We start from the raw sequence: 26,379 nt of genomic DNA, 5'->3' as shown, positions 1-26,379 counted from the left end.
GGTCGAGGTCTCTGATTGGCTAACTTCGGGCCACGTGCCAGGACGCTCCCGTCCTATTGGACGACGTGCGGGGGCGGGCGGTGACGTCACCGAGCGTACCTCCCTCCCTTTTCTCTGTCTCTGCCGCGTCGCCAGGCGACGGCGCCTCGGAGGGGACAAAACGCGTTTGTGACGCCTTATTGGCCAGCGTGCCCACTTTCAAGATGGCGGCGCACTAAGAAAGGGAGAAGGCATGAATTAAACTTCCTCCACTTCTATATATTCTTCAATATATATTATAATCAGGTAAAAAAGGCTCTGAAGCTGCCTTTCAAAAATGTCCCAAGTCCTTGAAATATTTGAATGATTGCTGTGAGTTTTCCAGACTGTCTGGCCATGTTCCAGAAGCATTCTCTCCTGACGTTTCGCCTGCATCTATGGCAAGCATCCTCAGAAGTTGTGAAGTCTGTTGGAACTAGGAAAATGGGTTTATATATCTGTGGAATGACCAGGGTGGGGCAAAGGACTCTTGTCTGCTGGACCTAGGTGTGAATGTCTCAACTGACCACCTTATTTATTTGTCGTGTCAGGGCAACCTGTCAATTGTATTACATTTCTAACAGAACAAAGCAAACAAACAGACAAAATACAAAATCTATCTATGGCAGGCATCCTCACAGGTTGTGAGGTCTGTTGGAAATTAGGAAAATGGGATTTATATATCTGTGGAAGATGCATAGTGGGAGAAAGAACTCTTGCCTGTTCTGGAACAGCTGTTCCAGGAGCTCCAGATTTATTTGCTGTGTTTAAATGTTTGTGTGCAAACCCATGCTTGGGATTTTGCAGCAGGGGGTTTCCTGTTATAATTTGCATTTATAGGGTAAGCCACCTGCCAGTTATAGTTAGGATCCCTGGTCCCGCCCCCTTTTTGCCTTTTGGAAGGAAGGGGCCTATTTTCAGTCACACAAGGAAGCCAGTCTATGGGACGCAGATCAGCTAGTCCCGTAGGAAAGGCTTCATTCCTCAAAACCTTCCGGGGAAATAGAAATAGCCATCCGGGGATCATCCAAAGATGATCCGGGGTCCATCCAGCGACCATCCAGGGGTCATCCAGTGACCATCCAGTTCCAGGGAAACAGAAGGAAAAGGTTCCAAAGGCTCTGGCACCAGAGGGGAAAACAGCCCTGAAGTTTCCACAGGACATAACTGCAGAACCACAGAATTCCAGCTAAACATCTTCTAGCTTTGTCTAGTAGGTTACTCGGTTTCCAGACGCATTTGGGGATCGGCAGTATTACCCAGACCAGCGAGGCCTACGTGATGGATGGCCTGGGAGGGATTATAAAGAGTTCTTCCTTATGAGGTAGTACAGTCAAACCAAGTTAGTGCCAGTCTCTTAAAGACTTGAATAGTAAAGCCGTGAAGTTTTGTTTGAAGATTTGTTCCTTAATAAAGACTTTGTTGTACTTTTAAAGACTCTAAGGCCCATTATTTTTGGAAGTCTCTAACAATCTCTGGCTAAGCACCCTGGCTTCCCACTGGGTTTAAAGTGTGTGTTCTATAGAATAAAGACGTTTTGTTCGGACCCAGTGGCGACAGAATACTTGCCTATTTGAGATAGGTGTGAATGTTGCAATTGGTCACCTTGATTAGCATTTAATAGCCTTTTAGCTTCAAGGTCTGGCTGCTTCCTGCCCGTGAGAATCCTTTGTTGGGAGCTGTGGACACATCTACATAGGGACCACCAAACGCAGCAGCATTGCACAAACACAAATCAAGGAACATGAAAGGCACTGCAGACTACTTTGTTGGGAAGTGTTAGCTACAATCTACAAACTATCTACAGACCCACTAAGAAAATCCAACAAATGCAACGTCCAGCAAGGACAAAAGGGATCCTCTCACCTCTGCAGGAGTCTACCTTATAACAGGCAGCTGTGGACAAGGCTACATATGGAACCCCACACGCAGCAGTCTTGCCCAGACACGAATCAAGGAACATGAAAGGCACTGCAGACTAATCCAACCTGAGAAGTCAGCCATAGCAGAGCACCTGATGAACCAACCTGGACACAGCATATTATTTGAGAACACAGAAATGCTGAACCACTCGTAACAACCACCATGTCAGACTACACAGAGAAGCCACTGAAATCCACAAGCATGTGGACAATTTCAACAGAAAGGGGGAAACCATGAAATTGAACAAAATCTGGCTACCAATATTTTTAAAAACTAAAATCAGGACAGTAAATAAAGAACAATTTTCAAAAACAGAGGAACTCCAGACAAGTAACAATCAGGGACAGCTAATCACCTCTCAACAAAGGCAGTAAGAGGTCTTCCTTGAAAACGTCTAGGCCATTAAATGCTAATCAAGGTGGCCAACTGAAACAATCACACCTACCTCCAACAGGCAAGAGTTCTTTCTTCTACCCTGAATATTCACAGATATATAAACCCCACTTTACTAGTTTCCAACAGACTTCACAACCTCTGAAGCTGCCTGCCATAGATGTGGGCAAAATGTCAGGAGAGAATGCTTCTGGAACATGGCCATACAGCCGAAAGACTTTCAGCTGCACGGTGATTCCAGCCATGAAAGCCTTCGACAATATATTTTAAAGGTGTTTAATTGATGTGATTTTAACTGGCTTTTTAAAAGATACTGTGTTTTAATGCTGATTTAATGTTCATATTCTGCATTGTTTTTAGTGCTGGGAGAGGCTTTGGTTCTCAGTCAAGATAAAAGCAGGGTAATACTACTAATAATAATAATTTACAATATAATATTAGTAATAAAATATTAACATATAATATAAATGATTAACATTATAGAATATTAATATTATCTATTGTGTCAAAAGCATTACATAAAGAACTAAATAAGTATAAAACCAATAAACGAAAAGGATCACAATTAGCTAAATAATTTTAGACCAAAAATGGGAAACAGCAACTGCATTGTCAGTTGCTTTAACAGTTCTCCCTCTGAGGCAAGGCATTGTGGACAAACATACAGATGCGGAGTTGTTTGATGTGCTCCTAGGATTCTTCTAGGTAGCACCATTTTGCCATGTTGTCTTTTGATTTGCCCATTTCACTTTTGACTCTGTTCAGGGACTTCCATGTTCCACCTTCGACACTTGGGCAGTGCAGGCATATATGCTGTGTGTCTAATATATGTATATTATATATGTGTGTGTGTATAGATTGAAAGCTAGATGTGCTATTGTTTGTATTTGCTTGAGCGATTAACACACAGAACTTAATGAATGAGTTAGTAGAAGATCTGCCTCATTTAGTTGCTCTTTTGCCCTCAGTGCGCCATCTCAGGATGTGGTTGGGACGGTTCCAGTGCCAGTGGGTCCTGCAGCCCTGTGTGGTTCAGCGTCTGCGTACTTTTGTCCTTCATTGCCCTGCACTTTCCTCAGGGGCTTCCAAGCGTTTCTATACCCCCCAAGCAGGTGAGTGGGGTGGCAAGCGGAAGCTACCTTTTGGCGCCCAGCAGCATTTATAGTTTTCAGATAGTTGAGGCAGGAATTTGGGCATCTGTCATTATCCATTGACTTTAAATCTGTAAGAAAAAGCTTGGAAAGGATAGGTGTCAAAACCTCAGCTATTTATGTGCCAGGCATGTGCTATACTTGGCCCTTTCCATTGTGAATATCTGGAAAAGATAATGGTTGCATTTCAAAGCTGGGCTTTTTTTTTTTGGTCATGTCAGGAGTGACTTGAGAAACTGCAAGCCGCTTCTGGTGTGAGAGACTTGGTCATCTGCAAGGATATTACCCAGAGTATGCCCAGATGTTTTGATGTTTTATCATCCTTGTGGGAGGCTTCTCTCATGTCCCCGCATGAGGAGCTGGAGCTGATAGAGGGAGCTCATCCACGCTCTCACCAGATTCGAACCTGCAACCTATCGGTCTTAGATTCTGCCGGCATTGGGGTTTAACCCACTGTGCCACCAGGGGCTCCATAAAGCTGGGATAATAATCTTCTTCTCGTCTTCAGTGTTGTATATTGGAGTCTCCTTAGTGGAGAGAAAAAGTGATGTATAAATAAACATTATAACAACAACAACAAAAGTGGGAGAGCTAAATACAAAGCGGTTGAATCCATATTTAGATGAGACAGATTTATGGAGATCAGGCTTGTTCTGATCTATAACTGCTAAAGATTAAAAGAAGCAAGATGATTGCCAATTATTTATTTATCATGTCAGGAGCAACCAGACAGTTGTATTACATTTTTAACAAAACAAACAAACAGACAAAACACAAAGTTTGCAAGCTTGGTAGTTGATTAAATGTCCTTTGACCAGTATCTGGCCACTTGGAGTGTTTCTGGTGTTGCTGCAAGAAGGTCCTCCATTGTGCATGTGGCAGGGCTCAGATTGCATTGCAGCAGGTGGTCTGTAGTTTGCTCTTCTCCACACTCGCATGTCGAGGATTCCACTTTGTAGCCCCATTTCTGAAGGTTGGCTCTGCATCTCGTGGTACCAGAGCGCAGTCTGTTCAGCGCCTTCCAAGTCGCCCAGTTTTCTGTGTGCCCAGGGGGGGGGGGGGGTCTCTCATTTGGTATCAGCCATTGGTTGAGGTTCTGAGTTAGAGCCTGCCACTTTTGGACTCTCGCTTGCTGAGATGTTCCAGCAAGTATCTCTGTAGATCTTAGAAAACTATTTCTTGATTTAAGTCGTTGACGTGCTGGCTGATACCCAAACAAGGGATGAGCTGAAGATTTCTCTGCCTTGGTCCTTCCACTGTTGGTTGCTACTTTCTGGCGGATGTCAGGTGGTACAATACCGGCTAAACAGTGTAATTTCTCCAGTGGTGCAGGGCGCAGACACCCCGTGATAATGCGGCATGTCTCATTAAGAGCCACATCTACTGTTTTATCATGGTGAGATTGCCAATGATACTAATGAACAACCAGCAAAGCCATATATAAGATGGAAAACAAGCCTATACTTATCTATAATTGTTAAAGCTGTTTTCAAAGGAATAACAAGAAAAGCCATCACCTTCATCCTTTATCGGTGGGTTTCTCAGAGGATTCTGGTTATAAACTAACAGAGACAAGATACAGGAGAAAACAGAATCCATTTTAGCCAAGCATCTTGTTTCGCTGTTTAATTAACATTTGGACTGATTCAGCTTGCGTTTTTGTTTGCTAGTTTCCCATTTTAGAAACACCACCACCATTAGCCTCATAAAACATGCTGTGAGCCCATAATGGATGCTCTGCTTGATCAAACCAAATGTTTATTAAACAGAGAAAGATGCTATTTTATCAAACATCTTGTCTCCCTTCTAGTCGCTAAGCAGACACCTCTGATAAATGAGAAAGTATAAAGGCAACGTCTCCTCTTGTTGATCCTTAGCAGAACTGAGACTCAACTTGCTCCTTTTAGCCTTTCACAATTATAGATAAGCCTGGGCTCATTTTCCATAAATATCTGTCTGATTTGTTTCCGGTTCTTCCTTTGAAAGAATAGTAAACTTGGAGAGCAGAATATTAGCCATGCTTTGAAATACAAACATACCCTTTTTTGCCACCAGGGGAGCCCCTTTTAAGGCTGGTCCTTGGCCTCTGTTGGCTAGGCCATTGTGGGAGATGTAGTTCACTATGAAAGAGGGTCTGAAAGACCTTTAATCTGCTTGGCTTTTAGGTAGAAAGACACTAGAAGATGGAAATGTTTAAAAGAGCACATCCTTGGTTCCCTCTATTCTAGCATTCTGCTATATGTTAAATACATTGACTGCTTCCAGCATATTATTTATTTAGTTATTTACGATATTTATATGCCGCCCTTCTCACCCTGAAGGGGACTCAGAGCGGCTTACAAAGTATATATTACGTACAATATATTATTAGCATAGTACAATATCAGCATTAAACATTGCTATATTGCACCATACCACTATATCGTAATATTATTAGTAATATTACATGTAATATAAATATATAATTATAATATCATATTATTATTATTATAGTGCATTGCATTACAATATTATAAATATTATAGGTATCTATATAAATAAAAATATAATGTTCATTTGTGGGATTAACAGTACTCAAAAACCACTGGATGAATTGATACCAAATTTGGACACTATACCCCTAACAGACAAATGAGTGACCATCACTCCTAAACACACACACACACACACACACACAAAAAACCCCAGCGGAACTGAATTAAAAACCCCAAAATACACAATATATACACATACACTCATATACACATACACTTGCACACATTCATACACACACACATATATATGCACCAACACACACAAATATACACACACATACATATACACATACACACATACATATATACATATACACATGCACACAAATACACATACACACATATTCATATATACATACATACACACATATACACACAAATATGCATATAGACAAGCACACAAACACACATATATACACAAATATATAAACACACAAAACACATATACACAGACTGGGCCATAGCAACGTGTGGCAGAGGACGGCTAGTATACAATATATATGCTATAATCCAATAATTTCCTCATAGAAAATCGTCTTTTCTATGTTTTTGTACACCGCCACGAATCGCCCTAGGGCTGAGAGCGGCGGTTAATAAGTGCAAGTAATAAATAAATAAATAAATAAATAGAAAATGGGAATAATAAAAAGACAGAGATTCTTGATTTCAGAAATGCATGCATTAGTCTATATTAGTTGCCTATATTATGTATTTCTTAAACTGCTTTTCTCTGTTGCAGAGAGGAAGCGGTTTTACCAGGATGTTACCATCAGCCAAGGTGAAGGTCAGTGAGCACTCGTTGGGTGCATTTTATAATTAATGTATTTATTTATTATTATTCTAAAATCCTTTATCTGGATTGATCCTGTTGCAAAACAGGATGGACAGTACTGCGTGCTTCAAGATGAACTTTGTGGCAGAACACTTCTGAACTTTGATTCTATTTCATCCCTGAGCAAAGTCATTTAGAAGTGGGAATTTACAGTGTATCTAGCGAAAAGTTTGAAATTCAGCAATTCATGGGAGAGAAATCTATTCTTGGGAGAACTTTTTTGTGATGCCCAACTGTGTTGTGAGCTCAATGTGAACTAGCTAACCGTTAAGAAATCACATTTTAGGGTTCTGGGATGGCAGAATGTATATAAGGGTATGCAAACTCTACAATTCTATAATTAAACAGTAGTTTAAAAATTAGGGACAGTCAGCCACAGACTCAACTGTCCAATGCTTGAAAATATCACTCACACAGACACCCCACAAATTCCAAAAGCAAGTCTAGAGACTAGCGCATTAACAGAATTTGGATTTCTGGACACTTCCAGTTCTGGTTTACACATTTTGGCAGTCTCTGTGGCTCTCAGAGAGTCCAAAGGGCATGACGTTGGCAAGCGGATCTTCCAGAGCTACTCATTCCAGCTATATAGATCATTAATGGGTGAGTCTGCACTGTCGTACAGGGTTCAGGTTTAATAGAAGTTTAATTTCTCCAGGAGGCTTTGAAATCAGTCTGGATCACCGGAAGCTGAAAACCCCACAGGCCAAGCTTTTCACTGTCCCCAGCGAGACCTTGGCACTAGCCGTGGCCACTGAATGGGCATCTCAGCGAGACACCATCAAGCCCTACACCATGCACCTGGTGAGTGACAGACTGCCATAATAATAATAATAATAATAATAATAATAATAATAATAATGTAAACGTCGAAGGCTTTCATGGCTGGAATCACTGGGTTGTTGTAGGTTTTTCCAGTCTATATGGCCATGTTCTAGAGGCATTCTCTCCTGACGTTTCACCTGCATCTATGGCAAGCATTCTCAGAGGTCGTGAGGTCTGGTGGAAGTAGGAAAATGGGTTTATATGTCTGTGGAATGACCAGAGTGGGACAAAGAACTCTTGTCTGCTGGAGCTAGGTGTGAATGTTTCAACTGACCACCTTGATTAACATTTAATGGCTTGGAAGTGCCTGGGGGGAATCTTTTGTTGAGAGTGATTTGATGTGCCTGATTGTTTACTCTCTGTTGTTTTGCTGTTGTAATTTTTGAGTTTTTTAATACTGGTAGCCAGATTTTGTTCATTTTCATGGTTTCTTCCTTTCTGTTGAAATTGTCCACATGCTTGTGGATTTCAATGGCTTCTCTGTGTAGTCTGACATGCCTCTAGAACATGGCCATATAGCCCGGAAAAACCTACAACAACCCAATAATGTAATCAATAATAATGTCATATAATAATAATAGTAATAATAATAATGCCATCAATAATAATACCAGGCCATCAAATACTAATCAAAGTAGCCAGTTAAAACATTCACACCTCGCTCTAATAGACAAAAGTTCTTTCTCTCACTCTGGACATTTCACAGATATATAAACCCAACTTTCCTAGTTTCCAAAAGATCTCACAACCTCTGAAGGTGCCTGCCATAGATGTGGGTGAAATGTCAGGACAGAATGCTTCTAGAACATGGCCATATAGCCTGAAAAATCTACAACACACCCAGTGATTCTGGCCATGAAAGCCTTTTATAATACAATAATGTGATGATCCAATACAACAGCCAGCATAGTGATCTTGTTTGCTGTGTACCAATCTTGTTGTGTATCAAATAATAATAATAATAATAATAATAATAATAATAATAATAATTCGCCGATATATCACACAGTCCTAGACACTTGGGAAATGTCCAACTTGTGATCCAATACAACAGCCAGCAGAGTGATATTTATTTATTTATTTATTTATGCGCTTGTATACCGCTAATATCTCAGCCTAAGTCGGCGACTCATTGCGGTTTACAACACTTAAAAAACAGTATTCAGTTTAAAAGCATAAAACACATATACAATACAAATTATTGGGCCACCAATAATAATCCCATGCATCTCGTAACTGGAATCGCAATCCAAAATTCATCGTCCATGATTACCAATCCTTTAGTCATCAAAATTCGTTGCAACGGATTAACCGAATGCTTGTTTAAACATCCATGTCTTCAATCTATTCCGAAACACCATCAGTGAGGAGGCTGATCGTACCTCTATGGGGAGGGTGTTCCAAAGCCGAGGGGCCACCACAGAAAAGGCCCTGTCTCTCGTTCCCGCCAGCCGCACTTGTGAAGCCGGCGGGATAGAGAGCAGGGTCTCCCCAGAAGATCTTAGGGTCCTGGTGGGCTGATAGGCTGAGATACGTTCGGATAGATAAGTTGGGCCAGAACCGTTTAGGGCTTTAAAGGCCAACGCCAGCACTTTGAATTGAGTCCGGTAGCAGATCGGCAGCCAGTGGAGCTGGTGCAGCAGAGGAGTTGTATGCTCCCTGCGCCCCGCTCCTGTTATTGTTACTGTTATATTGTCTGCTGTGGACTCTCATCTTTTTGTGTTTCAAATAATAATAATAATAATAATAATTATTATTATTATTTGCCGATACATCACACAGTCCAAGACACTTGGGAAGTGTCTGACATGTGATCCAATACAACAGCCAGCGAGTGATATTGTCTGCTGTGGATTCATCTTGTTGTGTTTCTAATAATAATAATTTGCTGATACATCACACAGTCCAAGACACTTGGGAAGTGTCTGAAGTGTGATCCAATACAGCAGCCAGCAGAGTGATATTGTCTGCTGTAGACTCATCTTGTTGTGTTTCAAATAATAATAATAATAATAATAATAATAATAATATACATTTATTATCCTCCTCTCCTTGCGGCTCGAGGCAGGGATGAAGGGTTGTAATTTTGGCTAGGATGATTGTATTAAGTACAGCAGGATATGTTAAAACAACCTTTTCAACTGCTTGCCTTGGAGGAACTGTCAAATGTTAAAATAAATGTCTGCAGAAAAATCATCATATAGGCAAACATCACCCAAAACCAACCGGCAGAAGGAAGATACGCTGGTTTACTTTGCTTAGTTTCTGGTTTGCTTCTCAGGCCCCATTTACACTGCCATATAATGCAGTTTGAACTGTATTATAATAGTCAGTGTAGACTCGTATTGAACTGCAATTTTTGAGTCTGCGGAGCTCCCGATGGTGCAGCAGGTTAAACCGCAGAGCTGGGGGACGGGGTTATCCATGACTGGGTAAAGACGTATCCCGTGCCGCTCGTGAGCAAAAAAGAGAAATAAGCAGTAAAATGAGCCAATAAAGAGAATTGGATTTATCTTTTTTTTGGACTGGGAAGAAGGGGAAAGCGGTGGAGGGCCTAATGAGCAGAAATAAATCTTCAAAAGGTAAAAGATAAGCTTTGATCTATGAATGCCAACGGAGGGCTGAAAGCGAAAGTGTATAAGTGCCAACCTAGCAGTTTGAAAACATGCAAATGTGAGTAGATCAATAGGTACTGATTTGGTGGGAAGGTAAGGGTGCTCCATGCAGTCATGCTGGCCACATGACCTTTGAGGTGTCTACGGACAACGCCGGCTCTTTGGCTTAGAAATGGAGATGAGCACCACCCCCCAGGATCAGACACAACTAGACTTAATGCACTGCCATATAATCCAAACAATGCAGTTAATCTGCATTCTGAAACTGCATTATATAGCAGTGTAGATGGGGCCTTAGTTCTCATACCCATTTAGTGGTTTTGAGTTTATGTAACTGCTTCCCTGCCTTCCAGACTACTTTGTGCAACACGGCTTTGGACAACCCATCACAACGAACCAAGGACCAAATTATCGGGGCAGCTCTGAAGTTCTTAGAGACAGATACCATCTGGTAGGACTGGATTTGGGATTCTGGAATGGGTTGGCAAGTGGTCATGGTGGTTGGAGGATTCTGGGAACTGTATTCCCCTAAAAACAATGTTTATAACCTCTGATTTATTAAAAAATATTACTATTACTATTATTGATATTATTATTATTATTATTATTATTATTATTATTATTATTATTGTCTGGAGTCACGAGTAGCCCCCAATGGCGGAATGGGTTCAACCCTTGTGCTGGCAGGACTGATGACCGACAGGTCACCGTTTTTTGTTGTTGCTGTTGTTGTTTTTTTGTCGTGTCAGGAGTGACTCCTGGTGTGAGAGAATTGGCCGTCTGCAAGGATGTTGTCCAGGGGACACCTAGATGATTTGATGTTTTTATCATCCTTGTGGGAGGCTTCTCTCATGTCCCCGCATGAGGAGCTGGAGCTGATAGAGGGAGCTCATCCGCCTCTCCCTGGATTTGAACCTGCGACCTGTCGGTCTTCAGTCCTGCTGGCACAGGGGTTTAACCCACTGCACCACCAGGGGCTCAGGTCACCGGTACAAATTTGGGTTGAGCTCCCTCTGTCAGCTCCAACTCCCTGTGCGAGAACATGAGAGAAGCCTCCCACAAGTTTGGGAAAAATCAAACATCTAGGCATCCCCTGGGCAATGTCCTTGCAGATGGCCAATTCTCGCACACCAGAAGTGACTTGCAGTCACTTCTGGCATGGGGGGGAAAAAAATCTGGAACCAGCATAGTGTAGTAGATTGAAGCATGAGACTAGTACTCTGAGAAAAAAGGATTCTTACTCCGATTCAGTATAGAAACACTGGGGTAAGAAGCCACACTCTCTCAGCCTCAGAGAAAAGCAAAGCCTCTTTGAACAACTTGCCAAGAAAAACCCATAATAGATTTGCCTTAGTTGCCGTAAGTCAGAAGCGACTTGAAGGCACATAACAAAAGGCCTATTTCTAAACATACTCCAGGAAGGAGGCGAGCAAACCAATGTTTCGCAATTTAGAGTGTATAATATTAGAGCAGAATGGTTTTGTGGTCAAAATTAGATTTATAAATAAATAAATAAATAGATTTACAGTTTGCACTGAGAGTTGTGGAAGGAGTTTTGTAGGCCATGTGGGTGAGAATTTAATTCTGAGTGATAGTGATTTTATTATTATTATTATTTTTGGCTTTCTTTTGGTCTGCTTTTGGGAAATGCTAGCTACCGAGTGGAAGAGCCCCCTGCCTTGGTGGAATTGCAGAAGAACGAGTGGGATCCTGTCATTGAGTGGGCTGAGAAAAGGTAACTACAAAGAAGGACTGAGGCTGGATCCACACTGCAGAATGAATGCAGTTTGACACAATGTGAACTGCCGTGGTTCCGAGTGAAGTATCTCTGCCATTCTTCAGACATGGCTAAACTCATACGAGCCCCGGTGGCACAGCTGAGCTGCTGAACTTGCTGACCAAAAGGTTGCAGGTAGAAATCTGGGGAGCGACGTGAGCTCCCGCTGTTAGCCCCAGCTTCTGCCAACCTAGCAGTTAAAAAACTTTCAAATATGAGTAGATCAATAGGTACCACTCCTGCAGGAAGGTAACGGCGCTCCATGCAGTCATGCTGGCCACATGACCTTGGAGGTGTCTACGGACAATGCCGGCTCTTTGGCTTAGAAATGGAGATGAGCACCAACACCCAGTCGGACACAACTAGACTTAATGTCAGGGGAAAACCTTTACCTTTACTAGCTAAACTCTGCTTTGCCTTCAGGTACAATGTCACGATTGGCTCCTCAACCAGCATCATGGGGCCCAGCATTCCCCAGAGCACCAAGGACGTCTTCATTAGCCACCTGGCATCATATAACACCTGGGCTCTTCAAGGTAAAGAGAACCGTCTTTCGGTCGCCAGTGTATCTCAGTCTATGTATACTTCTGAGGCAGGATGTTTTCCAGTCACCAGTCCTGTCAGCCTTTCACATTTGCAGGTTTAACTTTTGCAGATTTAATTTATATTAGCTTAGGTACCTGGCAATGCTTGTGTTTTAGGTATTTTGTAGTGTTGTTTATCAGGAAAATGGTCACTGTTTGTTTTTGATTTTTACGAATAGTCTCATTAGAGCAGTGGTTCTCAACCTTCCTAATGCCGTGACCCCTTAATACAGTTCCTTATGTTGTGATGACCCCCAACCATAACATTATTTTCATTGCTACTTCACAACTATAATTTTGCTCCTGTTATGAATTATCTTGTAAATATCCGATATGCAGGATGTATTTTCATTCATTTGGCATGAATACTTGATACACCCAAATTTGGATACTGGTGGGGTTGAGGGGAGGATTGATTTTGTCATTTGGGAGTTGTAGTTGCTGGGATTTATAATTCACCTACAATATCAAAGAGCATTCTGAACTCCACCAATGATGGAATTGAACCAAACTTGGGACACAGAGTTCCCATGACCAACAGAAAATACTAGAAGGGTTTGGTGGGCATTGACCTTGAGTTTTGGAGTTGTAGTTGACCTACATCCAGAGAGCACTGATGTATCTAGACCAAACTTGGCATGAATACTCAATATGCCTAAATGTCGACACTGGTGCGATTTGGGGAGGATAGAAATTGACATTTGGGAGTTGTAGTGGCTGGGATTTATAGTTCACCTATAATCAAAGAGCATTCTGAACTCCACCAATGATAGAATTGGGCCAAACTTCCCACACGAAACCCCCATGACCAACAGAAAATACAGTGTTTTCTGACTGTCTTGGCGACCCCTCTGACACCCCCTCACGACCCCCCCCAGGGGTCCCGACCCCCAGGTTGAGAAACACTGCATTAGAGGATGTAGGTGAATTTCCATTCCCATCACCCTGTATCATGGTCCCCAAACTGTACCAGTGGTTAAAGCTCCTTTTCTGTATGTTTGTTTGTTTTTAAATTGCCTTACCTCAGAGAAAGGAGTTTCCCCCCTCCCTCCCTTCCTTCTTTCCTTCCTTCCTTCCTAAACGGTTCGGGCCCTGTCTATCTCCGCGATCGCATCTCCTTCTATGAACCGGTGCGAGCTCTAAGATCTTCCGGGGAGGCCCTCCTCTCGGTCCCACTACTGTCTCAAGCGCGGTTGGTGGGGACGAGAGAGAGGGCCTTCTCAGTGGTGGCTCCCCGTCTCTGGAATGCCCTTCTAAAGGAAATAAGACAGGCCCCATCCCTCCCCTCCTTTCGTAAGAGCTTGAAGACTTGGTGGTTTCAACAAGCCTTTGAAAATGACCAGTTCTAAATCAGCCCTACACATTGTCTAATACGGCCTTATTCTTCCTACCAATTACCCAGATTCTTTCCTCTAATCGGCCTTGGAATGAACAGCCACAGACCTAATATTATTGCTGCCTACCATAGCATTGCACTTAATTCCCCCCCCCCCCCCTAGAATTTTTGGGCTTGCACAAATCTTGGCCTGGCCTTTTAAATTTTTAATTGCCTTGAACAGGCAGGATTATTTTTAATATATGTGTGTTATGATGACAATTTTTACGTTTATATTTTGTTTGTTATCTTATGGTTATGTTGTTTTTACTCAGTATGTTTTGTGATATTACTTGGGAACCACTCTGAGTCCCCCCGGGGAGATGGAGCAGTATATAAATAAAGTTTTATTTTTAATATTATTATTCTTTCTCTGAAGGCAAGGTAGTTTCCAAAATCTGAAATTGAGATTTTTGGAGGAAGGAGGGAAGAGCGAAGTTCCAGAGAGCTCAATTTCAGGTTTGGTAAACTGTCTTAAAGCCTCAGAGGAAGGAGAAAGGAGAGAAGAATGGAGCTCCAGAGACCTCCATTTTATAGTTTTTCAACTGCCTTGACTTCAGAGAAGTAAGGGAGGGAGAATCCCTCCAAACGGCTCAGCGACTATTATATGAGGAACAAAAAAACCCTAATTTTGCCACCACCAAAAATGGAGGTTTGACTATTACACAGCAGCAACTATCATGAAATGAATTACGGTATCTTTTCTTCCCTCGCAAATTGTCTCCCCAATTCCACCAGGCATCGAGTACATGATCACTCAGCTGAAGTCCCTTATTCTCTCCATGGGCCTCTTGGACAAACACTTGACAGTGGAGCATGCGGTCCTGCTGTCTCGCCTGGAAGAAGAATACCAGGTAAGACTTGGAGGTCGCACAGAGTTATGTCCTTTAGAGCAAACGATGAAAACGATTCTGCCAGTTAAGGATAATTGTCAGGAAGTAAAGTTTGAAACCGGTATGGGAATCAGATCTGGGACTTAAGCCTCTTCTACACTGCCATATAATCCAGATTATCAAATCAATTTAACAGCAAAGGTAAACAAGGACACCTTCCCAGACTCTGGACCAAAGATTTGTCAGAAATATAAAAAAATAATTAGGTATTTTTAATTAAAAATGTGAGTCAAGCACTGAAAGGGTTAAATGGATGCAATGGCTCAGCAAAAGTTGCAGTTCAATATAAGTAGGTGTGCCTGTAGTTTAGTACACCTCAGTGTTAGTTGCCCTCTGGAACGAAGGCCTCAGCCTGAGAGAGTCCTCAGTATGAGATAAGCCTCAGTGAGAGAGGCCTTAGTGTGTTAGTCAGCTTCATTGTTAGTTGGCCTCAGTATGAGTAGAAGTTTCAGTGAGAAGTTTGGGAGTTCAGTATGGGAGAAGTTTCAGTGAGAGAAACTTGTGTGTGAAGTCTGCAGTGTGTAAAAAGCTGCAGTGTGAAGCTTCTGTGTAAATTCAGTGTGAGAGGAAGCTCTGTGAGAGAAAACCTAGAAGCTGTTTATCTGCATGAGAAAGAAGCCCAGCATGGAAGCAAAGAAGGAAGTATAAAGAACTTTATTTTTGTTATGGAAACCTTGTTCTTGTAAATAGTGCAACCATATTATTTTGCTATAAAGAAAATCTTCCTATGGAAGAGATAACATTGGTCTGTATGTTTTTGTTATTTTTATCACTTTTGGTTACTGGTGCTGGGTCACGCTGCTGCTAATAAGTTACTCTGCTGTACATTTACGAGGAGGGTCTTTTGTTAATAAGTCCACTCACCCAACAAGATTGACCCTCTCTTTGGCACTCTCTTTCCAGATCCAGCGCTGGGGGAACGTGGAGTGGGCCCACGACTATGACCTGCATGAGATGCGTTCCCGTACAGCTGCGGCCACCCTCTTTGTCCACCTTTGCACAGAGAGCACCACAGTCAAGCACAAGCTGCTCCAGGACTGAGGCTCTGGGCAGCCAGACCGAAGAAGATCCAAATGGTGAACACACAAGGAAGGACATTCCCATCCTCCTGGATTTGTCTCAGGGCTGGTGGCCTTTTCGGGCTGACCAGGAGAAGTTACAAGAAATGCCTGAGTTGTGAGGGAGAGCACTGCCCACACAGTCTGTATGGATTTTCACAACAGAATGGGGATTGTGGTAGAGATCCTTTTGGAGATTTCTACACTGGTGTAATAGTGCACCCTACAGTGCAATGATGTTTTGTATCTCCCATGCTATGGGATGCTGTCCAGGGACATCTTTGCCACTGATTGGACATTGCCAACAAAGGGCCCTTTTCTTCTGTCCTTACCTTCTCTTTCCATGCCCAGACCTCCATATAAGGACACTGATAGAACTTGATGTTCTACTAGCTACAAAGAGGAATGTGGAGTTTTCTCCTGTCTCCGCTGAAACTGGGCTTTCTATCCCCAGAGCAGAGCAAATGTCGCTCTCCAAGACGTGGCTCCCAATGGTCCTTACCAAGGTTGAGAAGACATGCAACCCAACACAAGGACTGTACTTTGCCCATTCCTGGCCCTCCAGGTTTTCCTGCCCCTCTCCTTCACCTCCTTTCCTTTGGGGGCAGCAAAGGACAAAGCTATCCCCTGTTATTTGTGCTGTATCTTTTTATGCTGAATCAGACAGCTGTGCTATTAAAGAAGCCGACAAACAAACTTCACACCGCTTCCAAGCCTATCATCTGGTGTTCTGGGGCCAAGAGTGTGCAACCAGATGGGTTACCGAGATAGAGCCATAAATTGAATACCGATTTTCAGTGATCCAGCCCACGTATGGGCAAACCCGGGCCTGGGGACTGAATGCAGCCCCTTGGGCTCTTTTCTCAGGCCCTCCTCTCTCTCCTATCATCCTATTATTCCTTCTCTCCCTTTTTCTCCTTCCATCCTTTCCTTCCACCCTTTCATCCTTCCTTCCTTCCCTCTTTCCTCCCTGTTTTTCCTTCCTTCCCTCCTTCTCTTATTCCCTCCCCCCTCTCTTTTGTCTTTCCGTCCTTCCCTCCCTCCTTCCCTTTTCCTCCCTCTCTCCATTCTCTTCCACCCTTTCGTCTTTCTTTCCTTCTCTGTTTCCTTCCTCCTTATTCCTTCCCTCCTTTTTTGTCTTTCCATCCTTTCCTCTTCCCTCCCCTCCCTCTTTCTCCCTCTCTCCATTCCCTTCCACCCTTTTGTCCGTCCTTCTTTCTCTCCTATCTCCCTCCTTCCCTTCCTTCCTCTCCCCTTCCCTTCCTTTTCCTTCCCTTCCCTTCCACCCTTTCGTCCCTTCTTTCTTCCCTCTTTCCCCCATCTTTCCCCCTCTCCCTCTTTCTCCTTCCTTCCCTTTTGTCTTTCCTTCCTTCCCTCTTTCCTGCCTTCCTCTTTCTCCCTCTCTCCATTCCCTTCCACCATTTTGTCTGTCCTTCCTTCTCTATCTTCCTCCTTCCCTTCCTTCCATCCTTCCACCCTTTCATCCTTTCTTTCTTCCCTCTTTCCCCCATCTTCCCCCCTCTCCCTCTTTCTCCTTCCTTCCCTTTTGTCTTTCCTTCCTTCCCTCTTTCCTCCCTCTTTCTCCCTCCCTCCATTCCCTTCCACCCTTCCTTCCATTCCTCTCTTCTTCCCACTTTCCTTCCTCCTAGGGAATGTTTAGCTGGGAGAAGGTAGAGAGAGAACATGGGAACCATGTTGCAAGATTTGAAAGGGTGTCTCATTGAGGAGGTGGGGGGATTGACTTTCTGCTGCCCTAGAGACCAGGACACTAGGGAGCAATGGGTTCAAATGGCAGGGAAAGAGATTTGACTGAAAGGGTTAGGAAGAACTTCCTGGAGAGTGACCTAGGCTGCCTCGGTGTATGGTGGAGTCTTCACCATTGAGGCTTTTCCACAGGGGTTGACTATTGGGAGTGCTTTGATTGTGCCTTCTTGCATGGCAGGGGATAGACTGGATGGCCCTTGTAGGTGTCTTCCAGCTCTAGGATTCTGTATCAGAAGTAGGCAATGCAGGGTCTCATAGATACACTTTTTCTCTTGCATGCACCATCGCATCTTGACCAAGGCTAACCCTTTTGGGATCCAAACGTTTCCCGTCTTTCCTTCACTTTCTGCGTACGAAAGAGAAGAGGAAGGGGAGGAAAGAGCAGGGAGGGGACACCCTCCCTCCCAGCCCACCTACCCTGCTCCGGCCCACCATGCGGACCCCAAGTTAGAAAACTTGCCCATGCCCGATCTAGCCAATGCTTAACACTATGCCACACTCCTACCTGGTTCTTGAGGATTGGATCTAGAACCTTCACTCAAAGCTGAGTATTCTGCTGCTCAATCAAAAACAGATATAAAAGGAGAAACCCAGACGTTTATTTCACATCTCTTTCCATTTGTAAGAGCTCTGGAGACCGAAGTGGGATTCACACTCAAGTTGTGGAAGTGGAAAGTGAGAGACTGGTGGTTGTGTGAGGATGTGTCCATCAGGCCTGTGCTCCTTTTGACACCAGAGATGCTAGTCTTCATCGTGTTTTCCTGTAGTTCCCTTGAATATGGCTATGGCGGCTCCAATCAGAATTGCTCCACCTGCAATGGTACCTAACGTTGCAGATCCAGCAATGATGCCATCTTCTGCCTGTAGAGAGGGAAAAGAGGTGTAGTTCTCTCTGGGCTATCTACATTTTGAACTCTGTTGTGAAATAACTTTTTGCTTTTTAACTTGGGAAAGGGAGAGCACCCAAAGGTGATCTTCCAGGGTGAGAAGTACAGGATGTTGGAGATTTAATTTGGTGGGAAATGCAACAAGATTTCTGCTGAGGATCTTAAGTTTAGGACAAGGTCACGTCTCATGGACCCAAGATGGATACAGAAGGTCTGTGTACCTGTTTGCTCTTTGGATCTCCATAGCGCAGCATTGTGGCGAAATGCTCACAGTTGCCCTGGAGCAAGTCATAATCCATTTCCTTCCCCACCATGGCCTTGGCAAGATAGACAATGTCCTCTGGCTTTCTGGGCTTCTTCTTGTGGTCATATATGTTGTTGACCCAATACTTGTTGTCCCAGGCCACGTGAGAGAGGCGTTCTTTCTTCACTTTTCCCTTCGGGCCACCACCGCTAGATGAGAAATGGAAGCCAGGAAGCTCTGGCTCCGCACCTCAAAGAAAAGAAAATAACATCCGATATGTGGATGACACCTTCACCATTTGGAGCCATGGAGAAGAAGAACTCAACAGGTTCCTGGACCACCTAAACAGCATCCACCCAAACATCCAATTCACCATGGAAAGAGAAAATGAACTGCTTTTTCTAGATGTTCTAGTCATCCGGAAAGCAGATCAACAATTGGGTCGCACTGTTTACAGAAAACCTACACTCATGAATAGATACCTACCTACATAAAAACTCCAACCATCATCTAAGTCAAGAAGTACCAATAAATCTCTGGCAGACAATGCAAAAAAAATCAGTGAAGCCCACCTCCTTCAAGACGAACTGTACTACCTCAACTGGGCTCTACAGGCCAATGGAGACTCAACCTCAGACACCTGAAGAGCTCCAAGACCAAGCCACAAGAGTCAATACAAAGATCCACCCAGAGGGAAAGTGTTCTTGCCATACATCAAGGGAACCACTGACTGCAGAGGGACGCTGATGAAGAAGCACAACCTACAAACGATCTACAGACCCACGAAGAGAATCCAACAAATGCTCCATTCAGCAAAGGACAAGAGGGATCCTCTCACTTCTGCAGGAGTCAACCATGTACCATGCAGCTGTGGACAAGTCTACAGAGGACCACCAAACGCAGCATCGCCCAAACACGAATCAAGGAACACGAAAGGCACTGCAGACTACTTCAACCAGAGAAGTCAGCCATAGCAGAGCACCTGATGAACCAACCTGGACACAGCATATTACTTGAGAACACAGAAGTGCTGGACCAGATCTGACAACCACCATGTCAGGCTACACAGAGAAGCCATTGAAATCCACAAGCGTGTGGACAATTTCAACAGAAAGGAGGAAACCATGAAAATGAGCAAAATCTGCTACCAGTACTAAAAACCTCTAAGATTACAACAGCAAAACAACAAAAGGGGGGGAAAAAATCAGAGACATCCAATCACCTCTCAACAAAAGATTGCCCCGGGCACTGCCAGGCCATCAAATGCTAAACCATGAAAATGAACAAAATCTGGCTACCAGTATTTTAAAAACTCTAAAATTATAACAGTAAATAAAGAACAAAACTCAAACACAGGGGAACTTCAGACAAGAAACAATCAGGAAAAGCTAATCGCCTCTTAACGAAGGATTCCCCCAGGCAGTAACAAGTCACACCTAAAAACTGTCCGGCCATCAAATGCTAATCAAGGTGGCCAGTTGAAACATTCACACCTAGCTCCAAGAGACAAGAATTCTTTATCCCACCCAGGACTTTTCACAGATATATAAATCCAATTTTCCTAGTTTCCAACAGACCTCACAACCTCTGAGGATGCCTGCCATAGATGTGTGTGAAATGTCAGGAGAGAATGCTTCTGGCACATGGCCATACATCTTGGAAAACTCACAGCAGCCCTCTCTTATAGTGTGTTTACATTATCCAAATGGCAGAGGAAAACCTTTCGACATTAGTACCAAATGTGTGTCGTTCCTCTCCTAATGGAAGAGGGCCAAACCGCCATACCCCTCCCACTGAAAGTAGAGAAGTTCGTACTTGTGAGGTGGATCACATAACCGTTGCCTATGGCTATGCCATAATGACGGTATACCCCTCGAGGAAACTCAACTATGTCTCCAGGCTCCGGTTCTCTGTTTTCCACCTGCAACATCAAACAGAGTTAATGAGAGGAGGGAGCAAGCTTGTTTTCTGCTTCCCTGGAGACTAGGACGCAATGGAACAATGGCTTCAAACTACAAGAGAGGAGATTCCATCTGAACATGAGGAAGAACTTCCTGACTGTGAGAGCTGTTCAGCAGTGGAACTCTCTGCTACAGAGTATGGTTGAGGTTCCTTCTTTGGAGGCTTTGAAACAGAGGCTGGATGGCCATCTGTCGGGGGTGCTTTGAATGCGATTTTCCTGCTTCTTGGCAGAATGGGGTTGGACTGGATGGCCTATGACAGTAGTTCTCAACCTTGCTAATGCCATGACCCCTTAATGCAGTTCCATATGTTGTGGTGACCCCCAACCATAATATTGTTCTCGTTGCTACTTGATAGCTGTCATTTTAGTACTGTTATAAATCGGAATGTAAATATCCGATATGCAGGATATATTTTCATTCACTGGACTAAATTGAGCACAAATACCCAATATGCCCAAATGTGAATGCTAATGGGGTTGGGGAAGGGATTGATTTTGTAATTTGGGAGTTGTAGTTGCTGGGATTTATAGTTCACTTATAATCAAAAAGCATTCTGAACTCCACCAGCAGCGATGGATTTAAACCGAACTTGGCACACGGAACTTCCCTGATCAACAGAAAATACTGGAAGGGTTTGGTGGGCATTGACCTTGACTTTGGCAGTTATAGTTCACCTACATCTAGAGAGCACTGTGGACTCAAACAGAGATGGAGAGATGGATCTGGACCAAACTTGGCATGAATACTCAATATGCCCAAATGTGAACACTGGTAGAGTCTGGGGAAAATAGACCTTGACATTTGGGAGTTGTAGTTGCTGGGATTTATAGTTCACCTACAATCAAAGAGCATTCTGAACTCGACCAATAATAGAATTGGGTCAAACTTCCCACACAGAATCCCAATGACCACCAGGAAATACTATGTTTTCTGATGGTCTTTGGGCGACCCCTTTGACACCCCCTCATGATCGCCAGGTTGAGAAACACTGGCCTATGAGGTGTCTATGATTCTAAAATTGTCTCTTGGAAATCCAAGAGTAAAATAGTTCAAGGATAGTCCCAACACACCAAGGCAGCTTAAGTCAATAAGCAAAATTTGAGCAGTAATACAAAACATGAGCATGAAATACTCAGATCGAAAACCATGAGCACAAATACTCAATATGCCCAAATGTGAACAATGGTGGAGTTTGGGGAAAATAGACCTTGACATTTGGGAGTTGTAGTTGCTGGGATTTATAGTTCACCTACAATCAAAGAGCATTCTGATCTCCACCAGCGATGGAATTGAACCAAACTTGGCACGAATACTCAATATGCCCAAATGTGAACACTGGTGGAGTTTGGGGGAAATAGACCTTGACATTTGGGAGTTGTAGTTGCTGGGATTTATAGTTCACCTACAATCAAAGAGCATTCTGATCTCCACCAGCGATGGAATTGAACCAAACTTGGCACACAGAACTCCCATGACCAACCGAAAATTTGGTGGGCATTGACCTTGAGTTTGGGAGTTATAGTTCACCTACATCCAGAGAGCACTGTGGACTCAAACAGAAATGGATCTATAGTTCACCTACAAGTTGTAGTTGCTGGAATTTATAGTTCACCTACAATCAAAGAGCAGTCTGAACCCAACCCACAATGGATCTGCACCCTTGGATTCCCTCAGCAGCAGTTGATTCAAACCAACCAACCTGCTTGTCATGACACAGTTGGTGGTTACAATGACAACTAGGGATCCACTCCGGATTTTAGTCTGATCTTCCAAGAAGCTGTTTGCGGTGATTGACTGTGTGGCCTTTGATGGATTTGAAAGCTCCTTCTTATGGGAGGCTTTTCAAGAGAGGCTGGATGGCCATCTGTCGGGAGGGCTTTGGCGGTGTCTTCCTGCCTAGTAGAAGGGGGTTGGACTAGATGGCCTTTGGAAGCCTCTTCCAATTTTATGAGTCTTATACTTATCACCCTGGAATGTCACCATTGGGATGCTTTACCATCCCAATACACCTCCTTGAGCATCTCCTTCTCTGGAGCTCTTTAATCAAAGGCTGGATTGCCATCTTTTGGGAGGGCTTGGATTGTGTCTTCCTGCCTGGCCGAATGAGGTCAGACTGGATGTCCCTTGGGATCCCTTCCAATTCTGTGATTCTATATTGATTCGGTTTGTAAACAGGGAGGATTATACACAAGGAAAGGAGGGAGAGAGGAAGCCTAGAATTCCACTTATGAGAAATAGGTTTACGAATATAGTTTCCACTTACAGATGTTTCTTGGCCCATGATCCCTTTGTTTCCAGTTCTTTGTTCTGTTTCCTTCCGTTTTTTGGAGACGATGAGGACAAAGAGGGGGAGGTTGAGGCAACATTGTGGGACAGAAGAGACAAAGACAAAAAGAGAAGGGAAGTGAGGAATTACTGAGTCCTACAAACAGATTCGTAGGATTGCAACAGTGCAATTGCAAGCATTGGAAAAAGTTTTCCTACTCAGAACGGATCACATTATCTAACTAAACCCTGATTCTTGGGATAGGTCTAGAGTCCTATAGGATTTTGGACTGAATAGGTTGGAGATCAATAGTATTTGCATGTATTAGACCAGGCATAGTCAAACTTCAGCCCTCCAGGTGTTTTGGACTTCAGTTTCCACAATTCCTAACAGCCTCAGGCCCCTTCCTTTTACCCCTCAGCCGCTTAAGCAATTGGCCACCTTGATTAGCATTGAATGGCATTGCAGCTTCAAAGCCTGGCTGCTTCCTGCCTGGGGGAAGAGCAACACTCAAAAAACAAGGGAATTCGAGACAGGAAACATTCAGGGTGAGGAAGAAAAAGAAGGGGCCTGAGGCTGTTAGGAATTGTGGGAGTTGGAGTCCAAAACACATGGAGAGCCCAAGTTTGCTCATACCTGTTCTAGACCCATTACGACAGGTGGAAAGTGTCCTTTAAGGTATTGTCGAAGGCTTTCATGGCCGGAATCACTGGGTTGTTGTAGGTTTTTCCGGGTTATGTGGCCATGTTCTAGAGGCATTTTCTCCTGACGTTTCGCCAGGAGAAATGTCAGGAGGATGCTTGCCATAGATGCAGGCGAAACGTCAGGAGAAAATGCCTCTAGAACATGGCCATATAACCTGGAAAAACCTACAACAACACTGTCCTTTAAGGTATTGGATAGCAACACGTGAAAGCCACCCATTCGTCGCAGGGGGTCAAGACAGGAAACAATCAGGGTCGGCTAACACCTCCCAACAAAGGAACCCCCCCCCAGGCAGGAAGCAGCCAGGCTTTGAAGCTGCAAGGCTATTCAATGCTAATCAAGCTGGTCAACGGCAACATTCACACTTGCCTCAAGCAGACAAGAGTTCTTTCTCTCACCCTAGACATCATTCCACTTGCCTAGTTTCCAACAGACCCCACAACCTCTGAGGATGCCTGCCATAGATGTGGGTGAAACGTCAGGCCCCTTTCTCCTGCCCCTGCCCCCAGGCGTTTAAGCAATTGGCCACCTTGATTAGCATTAAATGACCTTGCAGCATCAAGGCCTGGCTGCTTCCTGCCTGGGGGAAGAGCAACACTAAAAAAAACAGGGGAATTCCAGACAGGAAACAATCAGGGCCAGCTAACACCTGCCAACAAAGAAATCCCTCCAGGCAGGAAGCAGCCAGGTTTTGAAGCTCCAAGGCTATTCCATGCTAATCAAGCTGGTCAACGGCACCATTTACACTTTCCTCAAGCAAGCAAGAGTTCTTTCTCCCACTCTGGAAGTCATTTCACAGATATATAAACCCCACTTGCCTAGTTTCCAACAGACCTCACATCCTCTGCCATAGATGTGGGTGAAACATCAGGAGAGAATGCTTCTGGAACATGGCTATACAGCCTGAAAAACTCACAGCAACCTAAACCTCAAGGTGTTTAAATTAGCATGGGAAAAAAACCCCTCTATGATCAAAAAAAGTTTCCAAAATGTGAGGGGAAACCGTCATGGAAGGTTAGGGAAATTCCCATCATTGGAGAGGGAAAAGCTTAGGAATTCCTTATTCTTGTTTGCAAGAATGAGAAAAACAAGACAAAAACAAACGCCTTCACCTAATAAACAGCAAGATCTCCCTACAGCGGGAGATGTGGAAATGGAAGAGATATAATCAGGAGAGACTTACCACAAAGTTTCCCCCAAGAAGAAGGAAGTGTGGCTTTGCTTTTCGTTGACACAGAATCGAAACCTTTCCAGGACTGACAGGTTGGCAGGAGTAAATCAGTGAACGATTGCAAATCACATGGACAAACGGTCCTCCTCCTTCTGCAAAGTGGCTTGAATGAAAAGCAAAATAGCTGCAGAGGGGAAACTTCCCTACAGATGTTTGTAGAAGGAGAGGAAAACCATATTCAAGGCCATCTAGGAAGCAGGTCGATCCCAAGGGGACTTGTAGGTCTCTGTTCATAGAACTGCCATGAGTCAAAGTCAACGTAAGCGCCTTTAACAGCAAGATCAAACAAAGACGCCTTCCCAGGCTTTGGACCAAAGATAAAACTCCTCTTCGGCTTCCTCTCTCTTTCTAGATCAGTGGTTCTCAACCTTCCTAATGCCGCAACCCCTTTATTTATTTATTTATATATTTATTATTTAAACTTATATGCCGCCACTCCCCTGGGGCTCGGAGCGGCTTACAAGTCTAGCTAAAATCTAACAAAATTTAAAAGCAATTTAAAACCATTTAAAAACAACACTATCAAACATTAAAAGCCTGTCGAAACAGGTATGTCTTACATTCCCTGCAGACAGGGGCGGCTCGTCCATTATGCGAAGTAAGCAGTTGCAGAACACTTTTTTTTTTGCCAGGGGCGCAGAGGCGCCTCTGTAAATGCCCCTCGACCGCCACTTGAGGAGCGCCCCCTCAGCTCACAACAGCCCTAGCAGTCCAGGGGGAGCCTCGGCTTTCTTGCCTCGCTGCCGGGCGATCCTCTTCCCAAAAGGGCCGAGCCCTTGAGCCTCGCCTAGCCCCTCTCGTTCCTGCTCCATCCGGCCACTGGGTGCGCGAGCCGAGCCGGCACTCAATTGTTCTCCACGTTCGATCCCTTCCCCATGACCGGCTCCCTTTCCCGATCCCCCGGCACTCCACCCGCCTCCTCTCCTCTCCCCAATCCGCGGGTGGGCCAAGGGGCGGAGCCACCACGTCTGGCCCGCTTCGGGTCCAGAGGCGTGTCTGAAGACCCCAGTGTGCACACCAAAAGTCGCCTCTTCTCCTGACTTTCTCTTCAGCCATTGGGACCAAGAGAGAGAGAGAGAGCCCCTCCGGCTGGAGGTATCTCCCACCTCCGCTCCCTCCTTTGTTTTTGCGCCTACCTTCAGGAAAGGTGGGCATCTCCACCTCTCTCTCTCTCTCTCTCTTGGTCCCAATGGCTGAGGAGAAAGTCAGGAGAAGAGGTGACTTTTGGTGCACACGCCAGGGTCTTCAGGCACGCCTCCAGACCCAAAGCGGGCCAGGCAAGGGAGCAAGTGCGGCAAGTGTAGTTACTGGGATATATAGTTCACCTACAATCAAAGAGC

The 26,379-nt window shown here is 44.1% G+C and overlaps 2 protein-coding genes across 3 annotated transcripts; one reads left to right on the top strand and one right to left on the bottom strand.

The window, feature by feature from the left end:
• The first annotated feature begins 137 nt into the window (after window positions 1-137).
• LOC137097887 (ATP synthase mitochondrial F1 complex assembly factor 2-like) lies at window positions 138-16,679 on the top strand. Its single transcript, XM_067473240.1, has 9 exons — window positions 138-285; window positions 3,303-3,446; window positions 6,759-6,803; window positions 7,510-7,655; window positions 10,645-10,742; window positions 11,946-12,026; window positions 12,492-12,604; window positions 14,766-14,881; window positions 15,824-16,679. Exons 2-9 carry the CDS (start codon window positions 3,317-3,319, stop codon window positions 15,959-15,961), a joined length of 867 nt encoding a protein of 288 aa, XP_067329341.1. The 5' UTR covers window positions 138-285; window positions 3,303-3,316; the 3' UTR covers window positions 15,962-16,679.
• Window positions 16,680-18,319: 1,640 nt separating this feature from the next.
• On the bottom strand, window positions 18,320-25,153 carry LOC137095012 (phospholipase A and acyltransferase 3-like). 2 transcript variants are annotated; one of them, XM_067461155.1, is made up of 5 exons: window positions 24,992-25,153; window positions 23,101-23,151; window positions 20,689-20,794; window positions 18,851-19,122; window positions 18,320-18,603 (listed from the first exon to the last, which is right to left on the bottom strand). In XM_067461155.1, exons 2-5 carry the CDS (start codon window positions 23,116-23,118, stop codon window positions 18,484-18,486), a joined length of 516 nt encoding a protein of 171 aa, XP_067317256.1. In that variant the 5' UTR covers window positions 23,119-23,151; window positions 24,992-25,153; the 3' UTR covers window positions 18,320-18,483. The 2 variants fall into 2 exon arrangements, with proteins under 2 accessions (XP_067317256.1, XP_067317257.1); XM_067461156.1 differs by having other exon boundaries at window positions 23,101-23,144; window positions 24,992-25,152.
• Window positions 25,154-26,379: the final 1,226 nt, after the last annotated feature.

Source organism: Anolis sagrei, chromosome X (assembly GCF_037176765.1).
Source record: "Anolis sagrei isolate rAnoSag1 chromosome X, rAnoSag1.mat, whole genome shotgun sequence".
Lineage (NCBI taxonomy): Eukaryota > Metazoa > Chordata > Lepidosauria > Squamata > Dactyloidae > Anolis > Anolis sagrei.
Note: the sequence above shows the minus strand (reverse complement) of the source record. Positions and strands in the feature narration are given on the sequence as shown.